At 42.9% G+C, this 25,102-nt stretch overlaps 1 protein-coding gene across 2 annotated transcripts in view; it reads left to right on the forward strand.

Annotated features, from left to right (window-relative positions):
* The first annotated feature begins 993 nt into the window (after positions 1 to 993).
* The window catches only part of TTF2 (transcription termination factor 2), a 37,208-nt gene continuing 13,099 nt past the window's right edge, over positions 994 to 25,102 (forward strand). The window contains exons 1-16 of one of the 2 annotated variants that reach the window (XM_054044540.1): positions 994 to 1,073; positions 1,319 to 1,430; positions 3,250 to 3,336; positions 6,521 to 6,587; positions 7,187 to 8,000; positions 8,133 to 8,218; positions 9,542 to 9,668; positions 10,457 to 10,657; positions 12,301 to 12,458; positions 15,077 to 15,158; positions 15,488 to 15,604; positions 17,185 to 17,335; positions 17,595 to 17,700; positions 18,742 to 18,932; positions 20,033 to 20,186; positions 22,536 to 22,627. In XM_054044540.1, the coding sequence (XP_053900515.1) occupies positions 1,046 to 1,073; positions 1,319 to 1,430; positions 3,250 to 3,336; positions 6,521 to 6,587; positions 7,187 to 8,000; positions 8,133 to 8,218; positions 9,542 to 9,668; positions 10,457 to 10,657; positions 12,301 to 12,458; positions 15,077 to 15,158; positions 15,488 to 15,604; positions 17,185 to 17,335; positions 17,595 to 17,700; positions 18,742 to 18,932; positions 20,033 to 20,186; positions 22,536 to 22,627 (2,573 nt within the window). In that variant the 5' untranslated portion in view covers positions 994 to 1,045. Of the gene's footprint in view, positions 1,074 to 1,318; positions 1,431 to 3,249; positions 3,337 to 6,520; positions 6,588 to 7,186; positions 8,219 to 9,541; positions 9,669 to 10,456; positions 10,658 to 12,300; positions 12,459 to 15,076; positions 15,159 to 15,487; positions 15,605 to 17,184; positions 17,336 to 17,594; positions 17,701 to 18,741; positions 18,933 to 20,032; positions 20,187 to 22,535; positions 22,628 to 25,102 lie in introns of both variants that reach the window. The other variant, XM_054044534.1, reaches the window with a different exon arrangement.

Consider the following 25,102-nt stretch of genomic DNA (forward strand, 5'->3'; position numbering starts at 1 on the left):
TGCCCAGCACATGCCTTGCATTCTCCTTCTAGGGCGACTTCCGTTCACACCCCGCACTGCTGATTTTCACCTCCAGAGAGACAAGTACCTCGCAAGGACACCCCTTCCTGCTTGCCCTAGCGAAAGCCTCTCCATGGCCTTCCGCCACCAAGACCTGCAAGCGGAGGCACGTTTCAGAGTTGCAAAGGGAAATACGCCGGCCCGGGGGCATGAGGACAATGGCCCAGACAAACAGCGAGGGACTTGGTCAAGGGGTGGAGGCAGACAGAAAAACGGACAGGCATCGGATTAGCTTCCTCTCCTTTTCCCCTTTGGTCACGATTTTAACTGGGACTGTAATGGGGAGACTTGAGAAATACCTGTGGCCGCCGGTGAGGTAGGTGGCCGCCCCGAGTTTGGTGACACTTCTAGCGAGAGAGTAGGGAGGTTTCCCCGCTGCCAAACATCGAGCCCTTTCCCCGGCAGATCAGAGATGGGGCAGGTAGGCAAGAGCACGGACTGGGACATGGTCAGGGCACGGTAAGGCACCGTGTGCTATAGGGGAGCTGGGCAGGGAAAGCTGTGTGCGGAGGGGACACGCCACGCGCTGGGGACTGGAGCAGGATAAGACCCGGTCTCGGGGATGGGACGCTGCATTCCCGGCCCCCGCCCAGCCATGCCCGGCCCCGCTTCCATGGGGAGGAGTGCAGAGTTCCCACGTGGTGTGTAGTCGGTGGAGGAATAAGAGGAGTTCTCGCGAGGGCTCATTGGTTGCCTTCCCACCAATGACTGTCCCCTTAGCTTTGCCCACTTCCTTCCTACCATTCGAAAGCTGAGTGCCCGCGCAGAGAGAGAGAGAGAGAGAGAGAGAGAAAGGGGGGGCGGTGCCTCGCTGCGATTGGCTGTCCATCATGCCCCCCCCCCGCTCCAATTGGCCGCTGTGCTAGCGGAGGGCGGGATCAATATGCCGGATTGGCTGATCTCTGAGCGGGGGCGTGGCCGAAGGGACGCGTTTCCCGGAGAATCTGTCGGGTCCCGGGCCGCGCCGGGGCTTCGGTACCTGGGGATGGAGGCGGTGCGGTGCGCGGGGCACGGTGAGGGGCGGTGCCGCCGTGACATTCCCGGAGGGGTTCCCTGAGGGCGGGGGCTGCGGGTCCCCCGGGTCGGGCTGTTCTGAGGAGGGCTCCGGGGGTGTCTCCAGAGTGGGGGGTCCCTGGGGCTGGGTCCCCAAACTGAGCGTGCGGGAGTTTCCTGGGGCTGAGGGTGTCCCTGGGCTCGGGTCCCAGAGTGGAGCGGATGCTGGGACCAGTCTCACGAGGCTGCTTTGCTTCCCCACCAGGGTCTCTCTGTGTCCTAAAAACAGGCGTCCGCGATGGACCAAACAAAGGGAAAAGCTTCTACGTGTGCGCGGTCCAGGACCAGGCGCCCTGCGGATTCGCCCTTCCTGCACAGTAGGTTTAGGGATGGGGATGTTCCTTTCCGCACACGTACCCCACTCTCGGGGGTGATGCTGAGCTGTCACCATACAGCCTGGGATGCGGTGTATGTTATCTTAAATTTTCCAGTGTTGGATACGCTCCCAGATTACATTATAACAATATTCATTACTAAGCAAAGGCAGCTGCTGTATATGTGTTCTGAGAGACAGTGCAGTGTAAACATATCATCTGAGTTTGAAACGGCTTTATGGGAAGGCAGAAACATATCCTAATCCCCTTAGAGAGTCTGTAGAGTGTCTTATTATTTGTTTGTATTATCATAGTTCCTAGGAGCTCTAGTCATAGACCCAGGGCCGGTGCAACCTATTAGGCAACCTAGATGGTCACCTAGGGTGCTAGCATTTGGGGGGGGTGGCATTTTCTTCGGCGGCGACAGCGGTGGCTGTCGTCCGCATTTAGACAGAAGGGGCTGGGAGGGCTGCCTGCAGCAAGTAAGGGGGTGGGGGCAGCACGCAGGGGAACTCCCCACCCTGGCTTACCTCTGCTCCGCCTTCTCCCCTGAGCATGCCGCCCCGCTCTGCTTCTCTCCCTCCCAGGCTTGCGGCGCCAAACAGCTGATTGGTGCCGCAAGCCTGGGAGGCAGGAGAAGTGGAGCAGCGACGGGGTGCTCGGGGAGGAGGCAGAGCAGAGGTGAGTTGGGGTGGGGAGGTGCCGCATGGCTCCCCGGGCCACGGGGGGGCACCTCAGGGCAGACTGGGGGTGAGGAGCTGCTGTGGGGGGCGGTGGTATGCCGCAGGGTTCGGGAAGGGGGTGTAGCAGAGGTGAGCTGGGGTGGGGAACTGCTGCACGGCCACCCGGGCTAAGTGGGGTGGGGAGCTGCCGCAGGGTGGGGGCGCCTCAGGGCGGAGGGGGCGTGGGGAGCAGCCGCGGGGGGGGGTGCCTCAGGGCGGGGGGTCAGGGAGGTGCTTCAGCACGGGGGGGGGAGGAGCTGCCGCAGGGCTCATGGAGGGCGCAAGGTGGAAGTTTCGCCTAGGGCACGAAACATCCTTGCACCGGCCCTGCATAGACCAGGACCCTATTGAACTAGATGTGGTACAAACACAGGTCAAAAAGATGGTCCTTGAGCCAAAAAGCTCACAGTCTAAGACTAAGATAAGAGATACAAATAAGTGGGGGAAACACAAAGGAACAATGAGATAATACTAGTCGTCATGATAGGCAGCAGATTGATCACACCAACTGATTAACAGTTATCAGCTTTTTTTGTAGTCAAGGTAAAGGGGATGTGTCAGGATGCCAAATGGCATTCTGTATCTCCAACTAGCCTGTGTACCTTCAACTTGGATGCCCATATACATCATATGCACTCACCGTGGGCTACAAACCACTGTGATTTGTAGATGTAGCCATAGACCATCCTGCAGTTCACCCACAGATTAGTTATTAATATCAATATTGTACCTCTTAATCTTTCTATTTAGAAACCAGAGATTCAACTGTCTCCCACCTTGACTACCCACTTTGTAAATTATACCAAAACTATACAGAAGACCCGGGCTAATAGTGGGTGCAAGAAAAACCAAAGTTTCGTTACATAAATGGCATTCTGTGTTTTAAGTGCTGGAAACTAAGAGAGAGAAGAGATTAGCCCTTTTATTAATTTTAAGTGAATTTGGGGCTGTTTGGGGAGCCCTGACAAGGAGCTATTAGTTCTGTGAACCCGACCTTTCTACATGTCTTTGAGATCTTCCTCTAAGGATTTTGCCTTAGGCTTTTGTTTCTGCTACTGCTCTTACTCAGGCAGCTCAAATCTCTTTTCCCCCACCTTCAGCCTTCCTGCTTCCTACTGCTTGATCCATGAGAAGTATATGGTGGAGATGCAAGTTCTGATTCAGCAACAGGACAGAGACGAATACAAGTAGGTTTGTCCAAAGAGAACATGCACAGCATGTAATTCTCATTTGTTTGAAAAGCTGGGATAACTCTTCCTTCTTGTGGCATCACAGCCTGATCGCTACAGGGCTTGGTGTATACATTTCTGCAGGTTTGCACATTAGTTTTCAAATACGGCAGGTTCCAGTTCCTAAGAGAATAGAATGTAAATAACTGGATTGAGGTGGGATGTTGTACTGAAATTGGTATCATTTTAAAACAATATGAATCTTACAACATTAAATTGTGCAGTCTCCTATGAGATAGATATTACCCCTTTTTACAGTTAGGAAACTTGAGTTTAAGGGGTTAAGCAAGTAGTTGGTGAAATGGAATCCAGTTTTCTGACTCCCAGTGTCTTGTTTGAAAAACTTAAACTAGGGTTTCTTATAATTGTTCTTCCATCTTTTGATTCATTTATTTAATATCTTTCAATTTTTTGGCTCCTTCTGTACTAAGAACCAACTTATTCTATTCAGTGATCCAATTATTTACTAGTAACAACCTTATGTTATCATAAAAAGTTTTTCTTTGGTACAATTATTTATTTATTTATATTTATATCCCACATAAGCTTTCAACATGTGTTCAATTAAAATTCACGATTAAATAGAAAACAGCTGCAATCCAATAAAAGCATCTCACAGAGCTCTGTCAGCTGCCAATTTAAAAAAGAAGCCTCCCTGTTATTCCATAGCGTAACAATAAGAAAAGCCAAAGAGGAGTTTGAAGAACGGCTAGCCAAAAACTCAAAAGGTAATAACAAAATGTTTTTTAAGTACATCAGAAGCAGGAAGCCTGCTAAACAACCAGTGGGGCCCCTTGATGATTGAGATACAAAAGGAGCGCTTAAAGACAATAAAGTCATTGCGGAGAAACTAAACAAATTCTTTGCTTCAGTCTTCACGGCTGAGGATGTTAAGGAGATTCCCAAACCTGAGCCGGTTTTTGTAGGTGACAAATCTGAGGAACTGTCACAGATTGAAGTGTCACTAGAGGAGGTTTTGGAATTAATTGATAAACTTAACATTAACAAGTCACCGGGACCAGATGGCATTCACCCAAGAGTTCTGATAGAACTCAAATGTGAAATTGCGGAACTATTAACTAGGGTTTGTAACCTGTCCTTTAAATCAGCTTCTGTACCGAATGACTGGAAGATAGCTAATGTAATGCCAATATTTAAAAAGGGCTCTAGAGGTGATCCCGGCAATTACAGACCGGTAAGTCTAACGTCAGTATCGGGCAAATTAGTCAAAACAGTAGTAAAGAATAAAATTGTCAGACACATAGAAGAACATAAATTGTTGGGCAAAAGTCAACATGGTTTCTCTAAAGGGAAATCATGTCTTACTAATCTATTAGAGTTCTTTGAGGGGGTCAACAAACATGTGGACAAGGGGGATCCAGTGGACATAGTGTACTTAGATTTCCAGAAGGCCTTTGACAGGGTCCCTCACCAAAGGCTCTTATGTAAATTAAGTCGTCATGGAATAAAAGGGAAGGTCCTTTCATGGTTTGAGAACTGGTTAAAAGACAGGGAACAAAGGGTAGGAGTTAATGGTAAATTCTCAGAATGGAGAGGGGTAACTAGTGGTGTTCCCCAAGGGTCAGTCCTAGGACCAATCCTATTCAACTTATTCATAAATGATCTGGAGAAAGGGGTAAAAAGTGAGGTGGCAAAGTTTGCAGATGATACTAAACTGCTCAAGGTAGTTAAGACCAAAGCAGACTGTGAAGAACTTCAAAAAGATCTCACAAAACTAAGTGATTGGGCAACAAAATGGCAAATGAAATTTAATGTGGATAAATGTAAAGTAATGCACATTGGAAAAAATAACCCTAACTATACATACAATGTGATGGGGGCTAATTTAGCTACAACGAATCAGGAAAAAGATCTTGGAGTCATCGTGGATGGTTCTCTGAAGATGTCCACGCAGTGTGCAGAGGCGGTCAAAAAAGCAAACAGGATGTTAGGAATCATTAAAAAGGGGATAGAGAATAAAACGGAGAAGATAATTATTGCCCTTATATAAATCGATGGTACGCCCACATCTTGAATACTGCGTACAGATGTGGTCTCCTCATCTCAAAAAAGATATTCTGGCACTAGAAAAGGTTCAGAGAAGGGCAACTAAAATGATTAGGGGTTTGGAAAGGGTCCCATATGAGGAGAGGTTAAAGAGGCTAGGACTTTTCAGCTTGGAAAAGAGGAGACTAAGGGGGGATATGATAGAGGTATATAAAATTATGAGTGATGTGGAGAAAGTAGATAAGGCGAAGTTATTTACTTATTCCCATAATACAAGAACTAGAGGTCACCAAATGAAATTAATAGGCATCGGGTTTAAAACAAATAAAAGGAAGTTCTTCTTCATAAAGCGCACAGTCAACTTGTGGAACTCCTTACCTGAGGAGGTTGTGAAGGCTAGGATTATAACAGCGTTTAAAAGAGAACTGGATAAATTCATGGAGGTTAAGTCCATTGATGGCTATTAGCCAGGATGGGTAAGGAATGGTGTCCCTAGACTCTGTTTGTCAGAGGGTGGAGATGGATGGCAGGAGAGAGATCACTTGATCATTACCTGTTAGGTTCACTCCCTCTGGGGAACCTGGCATTGGCCACTGTCGGTAGACAGGATACTGGGCTAGATGGACCTTTGGTCTGACCCAGTACGGCCGTTCTTATGTTCTTGTGTTCTTAACTCCTCCCTCCCCTCCTCCCCTCCAGCTTCAAAGAAATGCATTGCACAGCCCATCTCTTAACAGGCTAATAAATTTGGGCTTTGGTAAGCCACGAGCGGTTCCCAAGACTTTGATCATAATCAATGACTGAATCGTGTTGAATGTTCTGTGTCACTACACCTTCAGTTTTTGTTTCAAGGCAAGAGAGGAACTATAAGCAGAGGAAATGAATGTATCCAGAGGATTTTAATATTATAGAAAGCTGTGCATTGGGCAGTTATTAAATTTTATCTTGTTTGTGTTTCCAGAGGTCTTGAGTGATCTACTAAATGCATACAAATCCCTGTAAAGCGTAGATCCGGAGACTCTGTCCGAGACACCACTTGTGCAAACTGAATTTTTAAAGCTTCTCTGTGACAGAACTCACTGGTATGTGTTATAATTTGCTTTCGCAGCTCATGTTTTCTTTTATTGTCTACTAGGCTATACTATCGATGCCTTAAAAGTAAGATGGAAGGGAAGAGGTGGTGTGGGAGCATCCCATGGCAGGTACATGTGTGTCATTTATATTTAAGCTATCTGCTGCTCACAGTGTGCGATTGTTTACATTTGTCCACTATGCAACCTGCAGTTCAACCTGCGAAGGGCTATGGGTTCCAGCGTGTGCAGTGCTCCATCTTGATTTAAGGTGTCAATCTGCTGTTCTTAAGATGAAATATTGCATGCTGGGATCTCTCTTTACAGGCTTAGATAAAACTAACTGCCTCAGGCCAAAGTACAGGGAGTACTCTGCATTGTGGGCAACATGGCTTCAGTATCCAGCTGTGGTCTCTTCTCTTTTCCCCTATCCCCGTTCCCAGAGGCTGCATGGTTGATGAGACATCCTGCTTAGTCCCTGGGGTGGGGCAGTGGGTGCAAGGAATCAGCTTTATGCTTCTCAGTAGTGCCTTCTACAGCCAAGCACTTACTAGTACTTGATCAGAAGGATGGCGGCTCTGACATAGCCTAGCTGGAGTTCTGGGAAAGGTGATATTCACAGAATCTGATATCTTTCTTGAGTGGGTTATGGCATGGTTGAGGGTGTGGATGGGGTAATGTTCTTTCCTAATTCATGTACTAAAGAATTAATTTTATTTGCATATTTGCAGGATTCCAAAGCCATCAAACCGCCAGTAGATGCAGAATCCCAGCATGCATCAGAGCTGTTCCTTAATCCCAATGGTCAGCGAAATCCATTCAAAGTTCTAGACAAGAATTGTGAACTATCCTCCTGGAAGCTACTTAGTGAAGGCAACAGGGGAAAAAATACCGTTGAAGGAGGGAAACAGAAGGAAAAGAGAGAGCAGGCATTAGATAAAAAGGAGGAGAAATTGACATCTGAATCTCAGATGGGAAGAGAGCCTCCAGTGGGAATGAAGATTAAGAAGAAACAGTCTGGGGAGAAGAGAAGTGACACAGAACCTGGGGAGGGAACAGGGTCCAGAGCTAAATCAAGTCAGTCTGAGTCTCAGAAAGAGAGAAACCTTTTTGGGGATAAACAGAAATACGGCACCAATGGAGAGTCTGATAAATCCTCTGAGCACACAGAGGAGAAGGCATTTGTGAAGCCAGTGAAAGATGCCTTGCACAGAGAAAGGAAACTAAAGCCTTCATCCCCAAGCCTTGACAGCCAAAAAGCAAGCCCTGAGCCACCAAGAGAGGAGCAGCTCAGAAAGGAAGACTCAAAATGCGACAGGAGCAAAGGAATAGAAGTGAAGGTAGATGCTGATGGAAAGGCTAGAGAGAAGAACATGCCACCCAGGGAGTGTGTGATTTCCCAGGAGGCTACAGGCTTGTCAATACCATCAGCATTGCTCCAAGTGCCCTCTGAAGGAGGCCCAGTGGAACAGCCAGCACCATCAAAGGCAGGAATAGTGCCAGGGGAGCGAAAATATGCGACTCAAAATACTAACAGTGATGAAGGTGAAGTTGTGTTTGTTTCTTCCAAGTTGGGCAAAGACCAATCTGATGGGTCAGTATTGGATTTGCAACAGGGGGAAGTTCGTGAGAGAACATCTGAGAAGAGTGAGCAAAGGATTTTCTCTTTCTCTTCAGGAGTTGCAACATCTTTGCGAAAGGAAGAAACCCTGGACACCATAGCCCTTCAGAACCATCTTACAGTCCAGCTGAAACAGAAGAAGGTTGTTGTTTCTATTATACACCTCACTTTTGCTCTTCCCATTCTCGAGGCAGCTGTTTGCATCAGCCCTGTCAGAATCAATAACCCCTACCGAGCAGTAACTCTCCGGAGTGCTTAGAGAAAGGTGATCACTTCAGGCTTCTGAAAACTCAGGCCAGACACATCAGTTGTGTGTATATATATATATATATATATATATATATATATATATATATATATATACACTTAAAACACTGTGTGAGAGAACTTCATATCCTCTAGCTTGGGGGTACCTAGTATTTTCTTCTCTGAGGGCCAAGTCAGCAACATAGTAGGAACATATGAGCTGCACCTTAGGCTGTGTCTACATAGCAGCTGAGGGAGCGCTTTCCAGAGTGGGTAAACACGTGCTATCTCTGCTTTACCTAGCGTACTACAATTAGCAGTGTGGCTGCAGTGGGATCGGCGAAAGCTAGGCTAGTCCCCCAAATCCGTACCTAGGGTCAGGCAGGATTGTACTTGGGAGATGTCAGAGATTAACAGAGTTCTCACTCTCAGGTTGGGTGCAGCAAGTCAGCTTGAGTGCTATTTTTAGTGTGCTAGCTTGAGCCGAGCTAGTCCACGTCTATCTAGCTACTCTGGGAAGCGCCCAAAATTGCATCGAATGGAGGAGATTGCAGCCACGATTCACTTTTTTAAAAGTGTAGTAATACTTTGGAAAAATGAATCTCTTTAAAAAGACATCATGGAGAATATTTATGATTCCAGCTTTGCACGCTTACTCTGGGATGGAGAAAACAAGCTGTGTTCTTTTGGTCTTGTTCATAATCACTAATAATAAAGATCTGAAAACTTAGAAATTCTGTTGATCACGTAGAAGTCAAAATAGAATTTAGATCTCACTACTAGAACTATTACTTCTGTTGGATAACATGCTGTAGAAAAGAACAAAAATAATTAATAAAGAAAGCAATCTAGACTGAGTGCCCTGGAGAGCTGTTGAGATCCTTAGGCTACGCTGGTTGTGTCCCCCTTCTCATAATCTTAGGGAATCAGGGGTTCCTAATTTCCCTCCCCTAAAATTTAATAATAGTTAACTTATTTTCTGGTTAAAGGTGCTCCAGAGATTTCTATAACCCTTATACGAACTACGTTACACTTACAAATATTTTGGAGATTGCAGAATTAGGTTAAAATATCTGACTTCCTAGAATGCAAGTCTTACCCTTTTTACTTCTGACTTTTTGACTGTCCTGTGTAGAGGAGACTGGTTGGAAGTAGTTGGGGGTGGATATCAGTACCGAGTAGATAAGATAAGATGTAGATTCTGGGTTTTGTTTTTCAGAGCACTTTGGCGACAGTGAATGTTCAGGCCCTGCCGGATAAAGGTGAAAGATTATTAAAGCAAGTGCAGGATTTGGAAGCTGCGCTCAGTGCTCTCAGCCTCTCAACAGCAGAAAGTGCAGAGAAGGGTAAGAGGGATGGTCAGAATTTTGCCAAGTGGTGTGTCCGACTACAGTGTTTATAAAAAGTATAAGTTCATATGTAGTGTGTTGCATATATAGAGCCCTGGGAATGCTAAGAAGCTGAACACACCATGTTAATTGAAACAACTGAAAATGAATGAAGGCATATACTAAATTTCTCTTGCCTGTGAGTGTTGATTTTTTTTTTTAAATTGGGAGGTGGTTTTCTCTAGTGACTAGAGTACATGACTGGACTCCAGAATTTCAGGATTCTGATCCAGCTCTGCCAGTAACTTGACTGTATGATTTAAGGCAAGTCATGTATACTGCCTGTGTCTAACTGACCAGTATCCTAAGGGTTAACTGTTTCTCTCTGTTGAGAACCTTACTTTTTGTACAAGGCATTTAAATTATTTTGCCTCAGATGTACAATGTGCTAAACTTCATCTGCCATTTTGTGGCCAGGTGTGGTTGAGCGGATACTTCTGGAGTTTGTTAATTCACTAACCTAAGCATCTGTGGATGAGATGGACCCTCTCAGATTCACTGGGCCATTTGTTCCTGGGCACTTGTGCATGCTGAGAGTGTCAAGAAGGACACCCCTTGTAACATGGACACATCCTCTGGGAACAGAACTGAGACTCTCATGTCTCAGGCCACTGAATGGTCCTTGCTTAAGTGAAAACTTTTGGTCCCTTCTCCACTGTGCCACTCTTTAAATAGTGACCTAAAGCTGAGAGACTGTGAAGTCCATTGCTGAGCCATTAACCTTCAATGTTTTCCTTCTCAAACAGGCAACAGTGTGATTAGTGACAATCAGGAAGAATCTCTGTGTAACCCATTCAGCAGGACGACCACTGAACCACCCAGGACTGTGCATCTGAAAAACCCACAGCCATTCCAGGATTCTCTTGCTAAAACCTCTCTAGGACTGCATGGCTGCAGCTCAGCTCCCTCTCTGGGACCCAGTCAATACTACAGTCATGTCTACGGAGGTAAGGTTGGTTTGGCAGCAAGAAACTAGGCCTACCTGCTGGCTAGCAGTTGGCTTTTTTCAGATTAGGTACCATAATCAAGCACCAGTTTGGAGGGAATCCTAAACTCTGTGGATGAGCAAGAGCTTCTTATTCCAGTACATTTCTAGTTGCTTTCTTCTGTAGAATCTTAGTGTAGAGGAAAAGTACAATGAGGTATCTTGAGGCGTAAATCCTGATAGAGGGAATATCGGGGTACATCAGGGAGTCAGAAACTTTGCTTTATTTTATTAGGTTGGTTTCTGGCAAGCTGCTGACATGGTCCTTCATTAAGCAGAGTGTAGATCCCAGTATGCTATTCTCCATCCTGAACCAAGTTGAGATCTCTGTGGGTGGGTGGGTTTGGCAACCTATAAGGTATATGAAAGAAGTTAGCTCTACGTTGCACGTGGGGATTAGGCCATGTGATCAGATACTAATTCCTTGCAGAGTGGATTGATTTAAATCAAGGTTATTTAAATCAGAAAGCAGGAAATCTTGATTTAAATCATCAGTTGTAATTTTGTTTTGCATTGTACTTTTTAGTTTTTCTAAAGAAAGGATTCTTATTGGTTGGTAACCATTAAAACCTGTTTATTTGCAACTAAATATAGCTTTTACACTACACTTTATACTTTTTTTTTCTCTATATATCTATACAAATTTATATAAGCATTTATATAGCTTAATTTACATTTATTCAGATTCTTAATTTTTACATTTTTATTAAAAATGGTGACATGCATTTCTTATTTACTAGATTATGATTAATTTTACTTGTGATTTGTGTTAAACTCTGGATGGAAATTCAAATTCAGTCAAATACACAAGCACCATTTTTTTTTTTTTTTTTTTTTTTTTTTAATAAAATTAAAATGTTCTGGATACATAAGAAAAAAGTTCATCAAAAAGTTTATTAAAGCATGTTTTGCATTTAAAACTGATTTATTAAACAAAGGAAATATTATCTGTAGTTAGTGAATTGAACTGATTTGTTTCTGGACACCATGTCCTTCCAGATTTTAAAGCGAATAGATCTCATCCTCTAACACCTAGTGTTTATTCATGGATTGGAAGAGGGGAAAACAAACGTTTCTGCTTTTTCAACTCCCAGTTGATTTCTTAAGGTTTGAATGAACTAGTTGAATAAACTGAAATGAAGAAAATATTCTCTCTGCACCTGCAGAAGAAGCTACTACTGACAAAAGCTGGTTTAGCACTTCAGCAAACTCTGGCTCCAGGTGCTTATCCAGTAACTTCCACAAGTTCGATGGTTTGATTTTTTCTTTTTCTTTAAAACTTGGCAGCAGACATGTACTGCTTAATATTTTTTGTATTTAATTTTACATGATTTTAATAGATTTAAGCTTTAACCTAGGTTGTCAATTTCACATTTAAGTTTTTAAAAAAATAAACCTCTATTTAACTTAAATTAAAAAAAAATTGTTTTATTTTTTAATTAATCAATCAATTTTTATCCACACTGATCTGTGTTTGTTACCGGGGGGTGCATTGTGGTGTTTTTTGGGAGCCTGTAGCCATTTAACCATGCCTTTTAGCCTCTGAGCCTGTTAGTGGGAATTAGCACTATAAACAGTCCTCATTCACTATGTGTCTTTTCCTAGCAAACTCCAGTGTGCAGGGGCTGTATGGAGGTAGAATGACTGAAGATCGACTTAGGGCGGTGCACAGTGCCACAAGTGATGCCATTAACCATCTTCACAGATCTCTAGAATCCTGCCCCACAGAGGAGATTGTGGCTGAGGACCCATCTGGGTTGAAGGTGAGCCAGTAGCAAGGGAGGGCAGTACTCAATTTGATTCACAGTTTCATGTAATCTTATGAAACATAATGTCAGGGATTATGCTATAAAACGGGTTATTCCAGCGTATTACCTATTCCTAGACAAACGTACTGCCTTACGTGTACTGTTCCACTTAAGCCAAGAAGTGCATCAATAAAAAGCAGAACTTTGTCTTACACTTCTATCATTTTTTGTGGGAGGAGCAAACTGCAGTACTATGAGTGACATATGAATCTTCAGTTTTACCAGAAGATTTTTTGCGTTCTGTCAGCTACATTGGAACCTTACCACTTTTCTTCTTCACTAAGATTGCAAAGTCTTTGGGATAGAGGCCATGTCTATGTATGTATTTCCAGAGCGACTAGCACAATGAGGCTCTGATCCTGATTGGGTTCTCTGGGTGCTGCTGTAGTCTAAATATTACATACAAAAACTATGCTGAAAGAATGTAATTTGGGATGTAAGGTCACTCACTTGACAGTTAGGAAATGCCAGATTAAGGCTGCCTGTACAACCAAAATTCAGCCCCCTTGTGTGTATGCATTATGATACAGTTCTTAATACGTAATCACATATGGTTTTTCCCCCCCACAGGAAAATAACTTAAGATGGTTTGACTGAGTTTGGCACTACTGAAAGGTGTCAGGTGGGCAGGCCTAGTGACTGACGTTCTCTGTCTGTACATGGCATGAGTAGTACATTCCTCTTCATAGCTCTTCTACTACTCATTCTTCTTCTGATCATCACCTTAATTACGATCCTCTGTGCTGATCTTAGACACAGCTGCCCACTTCTTATTCTTTTTGCATGTACTCTAATCTACCCTAGAATTTAGCCCAAGCTGTGTTGTGGATTAGAGCACTCCCTGTTGACTAGACAGTGAAGGGTGTAAGTGCAGTTAGCTCCCAAATTTTGCAGCTATGTGCTTCAAAGCCTTTTAGCAATTCATAGTTTCATAGAGTTTAAAGACTGAAAAGATCATCTAATCTGATCTCCAGTATGTCTCAGGCCATTCAATTTCATCCAGTTACCTCTGTATTGAGCCCAAAGCATAACCTGGCTAAAGCACATCTTCCAGAAAGGCATCCAGCCTTTGAAGACTCCACAAAATGGAGGACCCTCCACTTCCCTTGGTAGTTTGTTCCAGTGGTTAGTCACCCTCACTGTTTTAAAAACGTGTTTCTAATTTGAATTTGTCTGGCTTTAGCTTCAAGCCGTTTGTTCTCGTTACACCTTTCTCCGCTAGAATATACAGCCCTTTAATACCTGAAGCATTTTTTCCCTGTGAAGGTACTTAGACACTGTAATCAAGTCACCTCTCAATCTTTTTGATAAGCTAATTTTTCAACATCCTCTTTAAAATGTGGATATCAGAACTGTATGCAGTATTCCAGTATCAGCCTCACCAATGATGTATTCAGAGATAAAATCATCCTCCTACTCACTACTCCCATGTTTATATATCCAAAGATCACATTAGCCCTTTTTGCCATAGTGTTGCATGAACCGAGTATGGGGACCCACAAGAAAATCTGTCCCTGCTGGGCAGATTTAATTGTCATTCTTTAATCCTCATGAAGAACCTAGATACTACAGTGACAGCTACTCTATAAAAATGCTGATAGTTATGCCATGGCCAACTCTGTGCCACAATCAGCTGGACTATTTCATTATTAAAAACAGCTTTTGCCTTATGCAAGTATACCTCTACCCCATATAATGCGACCCGATATAACACGAATTCGGATATAACGCAGTAAAGCAGTGCTCCCGGGGGAGGGAGGGGAGGGGGAAGGAGGGGGCTGCGCACTCCGGTGAATCAAAGCAAGTTCGATATAACGCGGTTTCACCTATAACGCAGTACAATTTTTTGGCTCCCGAGGACAGCGTTATATCGAGGTAGAGGTGTACAGAAATCAGTCCTATAGAGTAGATAGTAGAGGAATACTAAGAGAATGAATAAATAGTCAAACTTGACCTCCTCCAACATTATTAGGAGTTGATTGTTGCTATATGCAGTTAGTCATGAAAAAATTCCTTTACTCTCAATAATACCTCAGATTTCCACTACAGGTCATATAATAAATTAGTTTGGATGCTTATACAATAATATAAAATAATATAACATACAGGGTCAGAAGTTGCATTATTTGCTAGACATGATTCCCAAGGATAAAAACTTGTTGTTTTTTAAATTTTCCTACACTGTATAGATCTGTTTCTCAGACAGTGATCTTTCATAGTAAAATAAAGCTTTTAAAATGACGTGCTCCTAAAATATCTTTCATATTTCTTTACAAATATCATACATTTAAAAATTTCTTCCAGCTTGTGTGTGAAGTACTAGCACAAGTTAGGGTGTCTTATAACCTTTATAGCGTCTTGCTATTGCAAAAAGTCTGATCTCAGAGTAACTAGTACCACTCTGAGATGTTTGTATTGGTTTGGAAAGAAAGCTGACAGACAAGTGCTGAGAGTACAGTTGCACTAAAACAGAACTTGATGAATTGACCAACTTGGCATTGAGAACAGAAATGTCTGAGAGCAATGTCTCCGAACGCCAATTACACTTTACATTCTGTACCTAATCTTTTCAGGTCCCATTGTTGCTGCACCAGAAGCAAGCACTTGCATGGCTACTCTGGAGGGAGAGTCAGAGACCGTGTGGAGGAATTCTGGGTAAGCAACATAATGATGCAGTGTATCCTTTTGGGATGCATTTATACTGGCAAAAACATGCCTTGTAATTAATTCTCCACTATGGTGGCAGTGGTGAAAGCTGTATTTTAGTCAGGTTCCTTATCCTGGAGAATCCTGTTTTCCTTGTATCCCATCCAAATATGGGTCAGCGATCCATAGCAAATCATAGCTTGCGGTAGTAAGTTCTTCAAGAGCAACAAATATCATACTATGTTACTTGTGAGTTTGAGATGCTTCAGCATAGATTTGAGCTATGCAGACTCATTTCATGAGGTAATCGTGACTTTCCCTCTGCTTTTTCTTTCCAGCGGATGATATGGGCCTGGGGAAGACTCTAACAATGATTGCACTCATTCTGGCCCAGAAAAGGCTAGAGAAGGGGAAAGGAAAGGAGAAGAAATTAGAAATGTGGCTGTCGAAACACGGTATAGAACAATTATACTGCAACACAATGCTAGTACTTCAAGTGTCTGGGCTCTCTAAAAGATGTGCATTGTGTGTGGGCAACATGCGTTGTGGTACCTGGTTGGCCAAAGTGTGATCCACAGTGTGCTACAAAGTGGTTGCCCTACACTTGGCTCTGGAGGTGCAGCCTGCAGAAGGTATATGCTGGGATCAGAGTGCTCCACTCAATCAGGATAGAGATATGAATGCTGGGATTTGTAGTCTGTCTCCATTTAGCCAGGATTAAGGCAAATGCATACTGCTCCATTATATGCAAGTAATATACAGTCTTGCCCTTGGATATGTAACTCCTTCTGAAGTCAGTGAGTTGCACATGAATATCAGAAGGCTACATTTTCCCCTTTTGTTTGTCCGTGGGTTTCTGCAAGCTGTTAAATGTGCCCCTCCGTTGGGTGGAGTTTAGAAACTGTGTGTGTGACCATGGCCTGCCCAGTCTGTAGGAACTATAGGTCTTTCATAAATCTTTGTTGGGTGTTATGCAGTTTGGTTGGTCAAAGTCCTAGCAAGATTGCTAAGGATGTGTCTGAGAAATCCAAACACTGCTATCGAACTCATCTATTACCATTTACACTTGGAGATAATCTTGGGATCCAAATGACTGTACGTTTGTTGGGGGGGTTTTGTGTAATCCCCCGCCCCTCCTTGAATCTCGGTAGGGAGGATTCTGCCAGCACTATGTGATACAGAGAACTAAAAACACCATTCCATCTCTGACGGTGAGGGAAAGAATTCCCTATGGGTATTTACCTAGTTTCTATGCTTCAAAATGAAGTATAGATTAATGTTATGCATATCTTGTATTAAAGCCAAGTGGAGATTGCATACATCCTCCTACAGACTGATTGCACCAGTGTATCCAGTTCTGTGTATGTGTACACAGAAACATTCATTATTAATTTATTTCCTCAGAATGATGGCTCCATCCTCAGTTAATTTGTTGTGAGGCTTTTTTTTTATTCCTCCCAAAAATGTTACCGGGATTTTCTGTCTTTCTTAAGCAATCGGTATTTCTTTTTCCTAAAACAAAACTTAAATATTTGCATAGACTGTTTTCGTGAGATGTCACATTCTGGCTTTTTTTCTAGACTTTCAGCATGCTGAAACGGAAATAATGAAGTGTGATAATAAGGCACTTTAGTCTTTCAGAGCTTCATATTGCTTCATATTGAAATCCTTATTTATTATATTAGTAAGGCTTCATGCATGACATTTTTGTTAACACTAAATAGCAACAAAAGAATGTCAAGTACATGAAAAATAAGCTGATCTTTAAAATATTTTTGTTTGCATGTGACATTTTTAATATTGTACAGATTTTCTCAAAAATGTACAACTGCAGGAATACACTGAAGAACTGAAACGCCTAAAAAAGACACTCACATCTACTTTGCAGAACCATGTGAATGGGAAAAGCGGGCCTGCTCCTCTAAATAGATGGAAGGTTTGGAACGTCCAGGCAGCTGGTTGGGAAATTCCATCCTAATTGTACTCTAATGAGAAGATTCTGAAACCTCTTCCTTTTCTGGTCTTTCTATTTAAGATTCCTCTGTCATCCTCTCCCGAGGTACTTTAATCGTCTGTCCAGCATCCCTGATCCACCACTGGAAAAAGGAGGTTGAGAGACATGTAAGCAGTGGCAAACTGAGGGTCTGTCTGTACCATGGACCCAACCGGAACAAGCAAGTAGAGGCGTAAGTGCAAAGCCATGGCAATTCTGCACAGGAGAAACAAAGCGCTAAGCAGGAGGCTTATTGGCTCAGCTGTCTTGGGGAGAAGCCCCCAATAGTAGAACTGTAGGAGGCATAGGGAGTCAGGATTGATTGAAGCACTAGCTCTTACAGAACAGTATCCTCCAACATGTTCATCCTTGAGTGTTGCTTTTGCCTGCCTTGCAGAAAGGGTTCCTGATGGGTATCATTGCTGACAAGCATGCCTCTTCTTTTTGTACAGCCTCTCTGAATATGACATTGTTGTCACCACCTACAGTCTTCTCTCCAAGGAAATTCCCACAAAGAAGGAAGAAGGAGAGGTCCCTGCTGAGGACCATGATGTGGGGGTGAGATACATGGAGTTGACGAGGGGGCTGCTTTATTCAGAGAGACTTAAAAATCATACTAGATTGAGAAGTTATTCAACCTATTATTGTTACAAGAAACACCTAAGATTATTGTACATGGATAAGTATTTCTTTTTCAATCTCCTGTTGCTGCGAGAGACTTATACAAACAGGAGAAACTGACGATGTGTTGTCAAGTGCACAAAGTAAACAGAAAAAGTAGAGTATCTATCCTAATCTTTATTACAATAATCATGTTACTTTTAATAGTAGTAACTAACCAGGGATTGGACTCCAGCCCAAGCCAAATGTTTACATTGCAGTTTTATATTCCTGCAGCCTGAGGCCCGCAAGCCTGCATCAGCTGACCTGGACCAGCCATGTGTGTTTTCTTGCAATGTAGACATATCCTAAAGTCAAAACTACTTTCAATTGGCTGCATGGTATAGATGAAGTACACCTCAATTCCCTGGTTGCGCTTTGTATATGAACTTTATTCCTTACATCTGTATGCACAAGGGACCCAAATATGTCTCCCATAGCCATTGGATCTATGTATTTCCACACACTTGTAAATGTAAAATCTCCCCTCATGGATTAATGTCTTGTGTTTAATGGGGTGGGATTTATCTTTTGGGGTGCATTACATTTATCCCTTTGTCATAACCTGGCAAAATTCTGCTTGTCCAGAATGAATATATTTTTGGGCAGGATATTAAAATATGCATTTTTCATTATCATCCATAATCACGGTAAAGTACAGGCAAGGACGCTTTGATCCTGGGCTAGTAGACTTTCTTGACAGTTTTCCAGAGCTACTTGACTCCAATAACAAGTGCATGTTATAAAGGGGTGGAGAGAGACCCGCAATAGAAGTGGTGACTGCTAAGACCTGCTCAGATTTGTGGGGACTTCCACCAGGGAAAGACTTCCTGCCCCCCCAAAAATTTATTGACTTCTGGCACTCCAGGATGTGGGTTTCCCCCCTCCCCCCCCCAGCCTGATATAGAATTATAAATTGAAGCCTGCTTTCTCCTCCAGGATACGTCATGTCCGTGCTCTCCTCTGCTCCGAGTCGCCTGGGCTCGGATTATACTGGATGAGGCCCACAATATCAAAAACCCCAAAGTTCAGACCTCTATAGCTGTGTGCAAACTGAGAGCCAGTGCCAGATGGGCCGTCACTGGGACGCCTATACAGAACAACCTGCTGGATATGTACTCACTGCTCAGGTGAGCTGACCACGTGGGAAACAATATATAACCCTGGTCACCGTAGCTTTGTCTATAGACATCGTCCAGTCATCTTAAACTAAAGATCCTGGTGTACAGTAACTTTGCTAGTGTTGTGGATTCCCAATCCAGTTATTCTTTAGTAATTCAATACCACCGAGCAACGTATAGTAATGCAGTCTTCTCAGGTGAATGGATTTTGGCTAGGCCAGTACTTTTACTGTAGTTCTTTGTATGGCATTAGATTCTACACCTGCAGATAAGATGGTCCACAGCCTAGTTGCTCTGTATCCTGGTCCATTGACCTATTGTTTATAGTTTTGCTTTCATAATCAAGTGGGTTAGGTTGGTTATTAATCTACTATATGTTCTTACAGGAGAATTGAATTAACCATGGCACTGACCTTAATGAACAGCTGTGTTCACTCAATAGTTGTTGTTTCTCTCCTGTGGCATTGCTAGGGCTTTGTTAGAATGAGGGAGCGTGTCCTTGTTACAGTAGTTTCCAACAAATGAGTTATGAATTTAGATGGCTCTGCAAAAAGTGGCTCTAGTTGGGTCATAAGCGGGTTGAACACTTGTTATTTTTGATTGTTTACAAAAGTATCTGATTTAATCACTGAGTTTAGCTTCAAGCTTGGTGATTGGAGGGGAACTTTTGCACAAACTTGAGATGAACAGATTGTCTGATTGGAGAGATGGGAGTTTGAAGCATTAAATGTGATGTCTTTTGGCAAATTCTTATGCTATTTTTCTTTTTGCCATTTTTTTTTTTTTTTAAGTGAGGTATTCAGGGGTATACCAACTAAGAGGAGGTGGCCCCTGCTGAGCCAACATCACTGCCCCCTAGCTCCATTGGGAGTAAGACTTCTCTGATCATCAGACAGTTTGTTGTTTTAGTGTACAAAGATGTGTCAGTGCTAAGTTTGAATATAGATTCTGTTACTGTTGTGGGCTTTTGTTTGAGGGAATTTGATGTAAACAGAACACAAAGCTGTTTTGGATGGGAAGTAATCAGATTATCTTCTGATCTTCTCGAGACTAACCAAAGAACTTCACTTAAACTGGTATTAATTGTCTTTTCTCTCCTCTCCTGTTAGGTTTCTGCGATGCTCTCCCTTTGATGAATTCAAGCTGTGGAAGAACCAGGTAGATAACAATACAAAGAAAGGGGGAGAGAGATTGAGTATCTTAACCAGGAGTCTCTTATTGCGGAGAACCAAGGACCAGTTGGACTCGACCGGCAAGCCCCTGGTAATGACCTTTCTCTTCTTCTGGGGGTGGGAAAGAGAGCTGTGCCCTTCATGTAGCAATTAGATGGTAGTTTTTCATATATGGGCTTGTCACTCTACGACTAGTTTTTCCCTTTGTTCTGCAGTTTAGGATGCAAGACTAGACCTTATCATTCACCAGCTAGGAGGCTTGGCTTCCTCTTCAGGAAAAAGCAACCCACCTTCCCAAAATGGAACAAAAAGCTTATTATATATTGTTGTTTTCCTAATGAAGTTGAATTTCCTGTCAATTAAAATATTCTACAGAGCATAGAGTCAGTGAACTGAACTCTTACATCCAACAAATGGCCAGGTCAGAATGGTGAGCCTGGATACTCTGAGAAGAGATATAATCAGGTATCAAATTTATCTTATTCAGGCTAGCCATTCCTACTATTGGGATTGTAACAGCAACGAAATGCCAAAGATGGCCTTGCATGGCTACTTACACATTAAGATCTCAATTTGTTACCCCAAATAATCCATTAGAGGAATCTCAGCATACAGAACTCTTACTTTAAAAAAAAAAAAGCTACATCTAAAAATGTTGTGCAGCTAGCTTGTAGTATCTAACTGTGAACGGTGTACCAAGCAGCTGCTTTCTCAACCCCAGAAATTAGTCATGCCCTAGTAAGCATGTAGCACTTGAGGCTTAGTTGCCTGTTGTCTTTTAATATTGACTGATATAAACAGAGCATTTGACTTCCTTTAAGCCTGAGTGCTAACCAAGCAGAGCTTAACAGCTCTGTAAACACCCAGTTTGTACCATGATTGCTTTAGGATGATTAGGTTTAGCACAGAAAGAAGGGTGCCATTTCCTGAGATCTGTGCCACACTATGTTAACTCTTGGACTAAAAGCTGGGTCAGAATGCAGCAGCACCTTGTCATTGGTCAGTGACTGGCAGGTGTGATCCTCTTCGGAGCTTTAGAGCAGAGGAGAAACCCAGTAGTGAGTCTCAGTATTCAAAGAGAAATATAAGATATCGGATTTCTTTCCTTGCAATATATTAGCAAATTAAACATTATATAGCTCAGAGTGTTGTCAACTCTAGTGATTTTTGAGGTTTGTGATTTGTAGTGTTTTTCCTAAAGCCCCAGCTCCTGGAATCATAATATTGTATGAGAGTCTTAACTTTAATTTAAAATAAGTAAGTTTCTGGCCCTCATGATTGCAGAGAAAAGTATTAAAATGTGAAGCAAGTATAGCCTAAGGGATGAAAAACAGAAGGCTAATAAAAACAAAACAAAACCCAGCATTACTTTTTTAATCTCTTTATTTTTGTGGGGCTGGACTCATAGTTTTTGAATGTTTGAAGTTGGCAATTGTGAGTTCACCCTTAACCTAGCTATTTCTTAAGTGAAGAATGCCAGGGAACTTGGCATCTGGAGGGATGAACGAACTACAAGATGCTAGTATGTGGCTTGGGGGAGGGGTTTTCAGCAATGGCGTTCGGGCTGGAGTTGGGTGGGACTGTTGCAGAGGTGAGAAACATTCAGTAATCTCTCTGGCATCTGCTTCCAGAATGATCACCCCACCTCAAGTTAGGCGTGTTCACTCTTAGCTGTTGAACCTTCAGGGGACATGGCTGGGGATGCATGCATGTGGGTTGTAGGGATGCCTATCCAATAGTATTTTTAAGTTTCAATGGACATGGTAAATGTTCCTTCTGTGTATATATTCTCTAACTCTGCCCAAGTTAGAGAATCACCCTTGCTTGTTAGCTGCTGTGGCTGTGATGAGGAACCTGGCAGTGTTGCTGTACCTGCAGATGCAGAGCCAACAGGGAGTGCTCTACATGGCTTAGCATCTTTAATCTTGAGTGAAGACGGATTTTTTTTTTCTTTTTTCTTTTTTTTTTAAAGACTCAAATCAGCTGAGAAACTTCATCCCATCCTTATCACATCCTACCCATTTAGGACCTGACGTGCTTGACCCATTTTAAAATATAGCACCATCCTGTTAGGCCTGGTGATCCATGGCTTCTGTCCTATGTCAGCTCATGGCTGCCATCTTGTGGTTATTTCTTGACTCTTGAACGTTGTGGGGAGGACCATGTGAAACACTACTCTGTAGAAGGCCAAAGGGGCTTCAGTGTTCTATCCACAGCAGTGTGAAAGATTTCCTCCCAAGGAGCTGAGCATGTTGCCTGCAGAGCAGTCCTGGGCCATCTGGCCTGGGGAAAGACAGGCTGCTTGATCTTTGAGACAGCAGAGTCTTGCATATGTTGTTTGGTGATGTTGGGTTCAATGAAGCTGCAGGAATCAGCAGTGATCATGGGGCTTTCTGAAATCTTTACACAGTAAATGGCTGACTCTGTTTTTTCTCTCTAGGTATCTCTGCCTGAGCGACACACTCAGTTACACCGGTTAAAACTCTCAGAAGATGAGCAGTCTGTGTACAATGTGCTCTTTGCAAGATCAAGGTATGAGTGTCTGAGAAGGTGGGAGGATGGTGACTTCCCCTCCTTTCCAATTCTTGTTTTCATCTTACAGTGAAATCTTATTAAGCCAGAAGTGAACTGTCTAGGCAAATTCTGCTTTCCAAATAATGTCCGACTGTGTATATGCTAGATGCTTTTTGGAAATCTCCTACCTTTGCAATCCCATCATTGCAGCTCCACCATTGTTATAACAGTGGGACCACTAGTATAAACAGATCATTGGTGTTTTTAACCCCAATGGTGTTGTTCAACACTGCTTGGAGCGGATTGTGATGATACAGTGGTTTAAAAACTCCTCTGACTGCCTGTGTCCTTTGTATTACCACCCTGAATGTCAGTGTAAAATGGTGAGAAATTTCTGTGACATTACCCAGGGTACTGGACTGTTAGATAGCTGTGTCCCCTCAGTTCTCCAGCCTGGGGTGCCTTTTACACTGCTTTGCTGTGAGAGCAGCCACTCCTGGACAGCTCTCTCACAGCCTCTAGCATGTAAGCTATTCACAGCTGAATTATATGAGTGCTCTTAGCCAGCCACTCCTGAATTGTATTGCAGAATGACACCAGCAAATTCCCAGTTCTGGACTTGTCCCCAGACATTTGCGTCTTGTACTGCCCTGCTCTTTCCTTCTGGACAGTACAAGCTCATATAAAGTTCATCATTTCATTCATAGAAAATAATATGCAAATACCTTGTTATCTCAAATGGCATTTCCCAAACACTTCAATCTAAACACACGGGTTTAGATAAAACAAGTGTATTAACTACAGAAAGATGGTTTTTAAGTGATTACAAGTAATGAGGCATATAAGTCAGAATTGGTTACAAAGAAATAAAAGGTTAAATGCAAGCTAATACCTAACTTAACAAGCTAATTGAATTTAAAGCAAAAAGGTTTCGCTTACAACATGCAGACAGCAATCTGGCTAGATACCTCCAGCCAGGACCCCTCCCCAGTTCAATTATGCTTCTTTTGTCTTTCAAACATTGTTGATGCCGTGAGAAGAGATGAGGGGAGAGAGGTGATTTGTGGCTTCTGTTGTTCATTTTTATAACTTTTCCTCATTTTTATAACTGTTTGCATGGGAACCCCCAGCTGTTCCATTGCCAAGAGGTAAATTTCTCACTCGTACCCTTCTTCCTGCCAAAGAATGGCCACTTAATCAGGTGATGGTCCATGTGATTATGCTGACACCTGGCTGAGGTGCTGGCTAGCCTTTTGTCTCTGGGGAACTAGTTTGAAGCTGTTTCCCTAAACTAGGAACATGTCTCAGTAAAGTCATACAGTAGAATATTATAACTTTACATACAATATTTCTACACATATTTTACCAGAACAGTAATGTTCAGCAGATTATGAGCTTTCAAATGATACCTCACAGGGCATAATTTGTCCAAGATTTAGCATAGTTTTGTAAAAGTGGTGAACATAAGGGTACAGACTGTCACAGTTTCCCAGAAGAGTATAATGTAGACAAGTCTCTTGGACTTCCACAACTCTGCAGGTAACATCCTAGTCTTCTAGGGGGAGGGATAGCTCAATGATTTGAGCATTGGCCTGCTAAACCAAGGGTTGTAAATTCAATCCTTGAGGGGGCCACTTTGGGATCTGGGGCAAAATCAGTACTTGGTCCTGCTAGTGAAGGCAGGGGCTGGACTCGCTGACCTTTCAAGGTCCCTTCCAGTCCTAAGAGATAGGATATTCTCCATTAATTTAATTTAATTCTTTAGTCCCTCTCTCCCAGACCCTTACTAATGATCTGAATGTCCTCCGTGGTCCCACCTGTTTTGGAGGGCTTCTACCTTGTGACACCTCCACAAGCCTCCAAAGGGTCTGTGTCTCAACAAGTCTAATTTTTCTCTGTCATGGTCTTTATACTCATCAAATAGTTGAAGGCTATGCTCTAGCTCCCTGAGCTTGTTGTTTGTCCAAGTTATAAATACCCAGATTTTTAAATCTTTATTCAAGTCAGTCCCTCCAACCCCCTGATACTCTTTGTTGCCTTGGATGCAGTATTCAGATGCTGTTGCACCAAAGAACTATATATAGAAAGGCGTTTCTCCTCCTTGCAACGTGACATGTTTCTGTGTACACAACCCAAAATTGCATTGTCATAAACCAGTTTCTAACTTGCTGCCCACTATTGCCCCTACCTCTCCTTAAGCATCACCACATTCCAGGTTTTTCCCTCCAGTTGAGTATTTTTCTCCAGAGTGTATTCATTCGTATTTTGCACAAAACATCATCCGTTGGGCCTTGCATTCCTAGGAAAATGGGGTTATTTGGGTATTTTTTTTTAAGGTGAGAATTCTTCTCTCATGCTTTATAAAGTAGATCTCCTTTCCAGCCTTACCTGTTTGTCTGAAACTCTGACACAGGATTCCCTTGAAGGTGAATCACAAAATAATAGCATTAACTAGAGAGATGATAACTTGCTTGCTGGTGAAGCTCATCTTGT

This window comes from Malaclemys terrapin, chromosome 1 (genome assembly GCF_027887155.1).
Source record: "Malaclemys terrapin pileata isolate rMalTer1 chromosome 1, rMalTer1.hap1, whole genome shotgun sequence".
NCBI lineage: Eukaryota > Metazoa > Chordata > Testudines > Emydidae > Malaclemys > Malaclemys terrapin.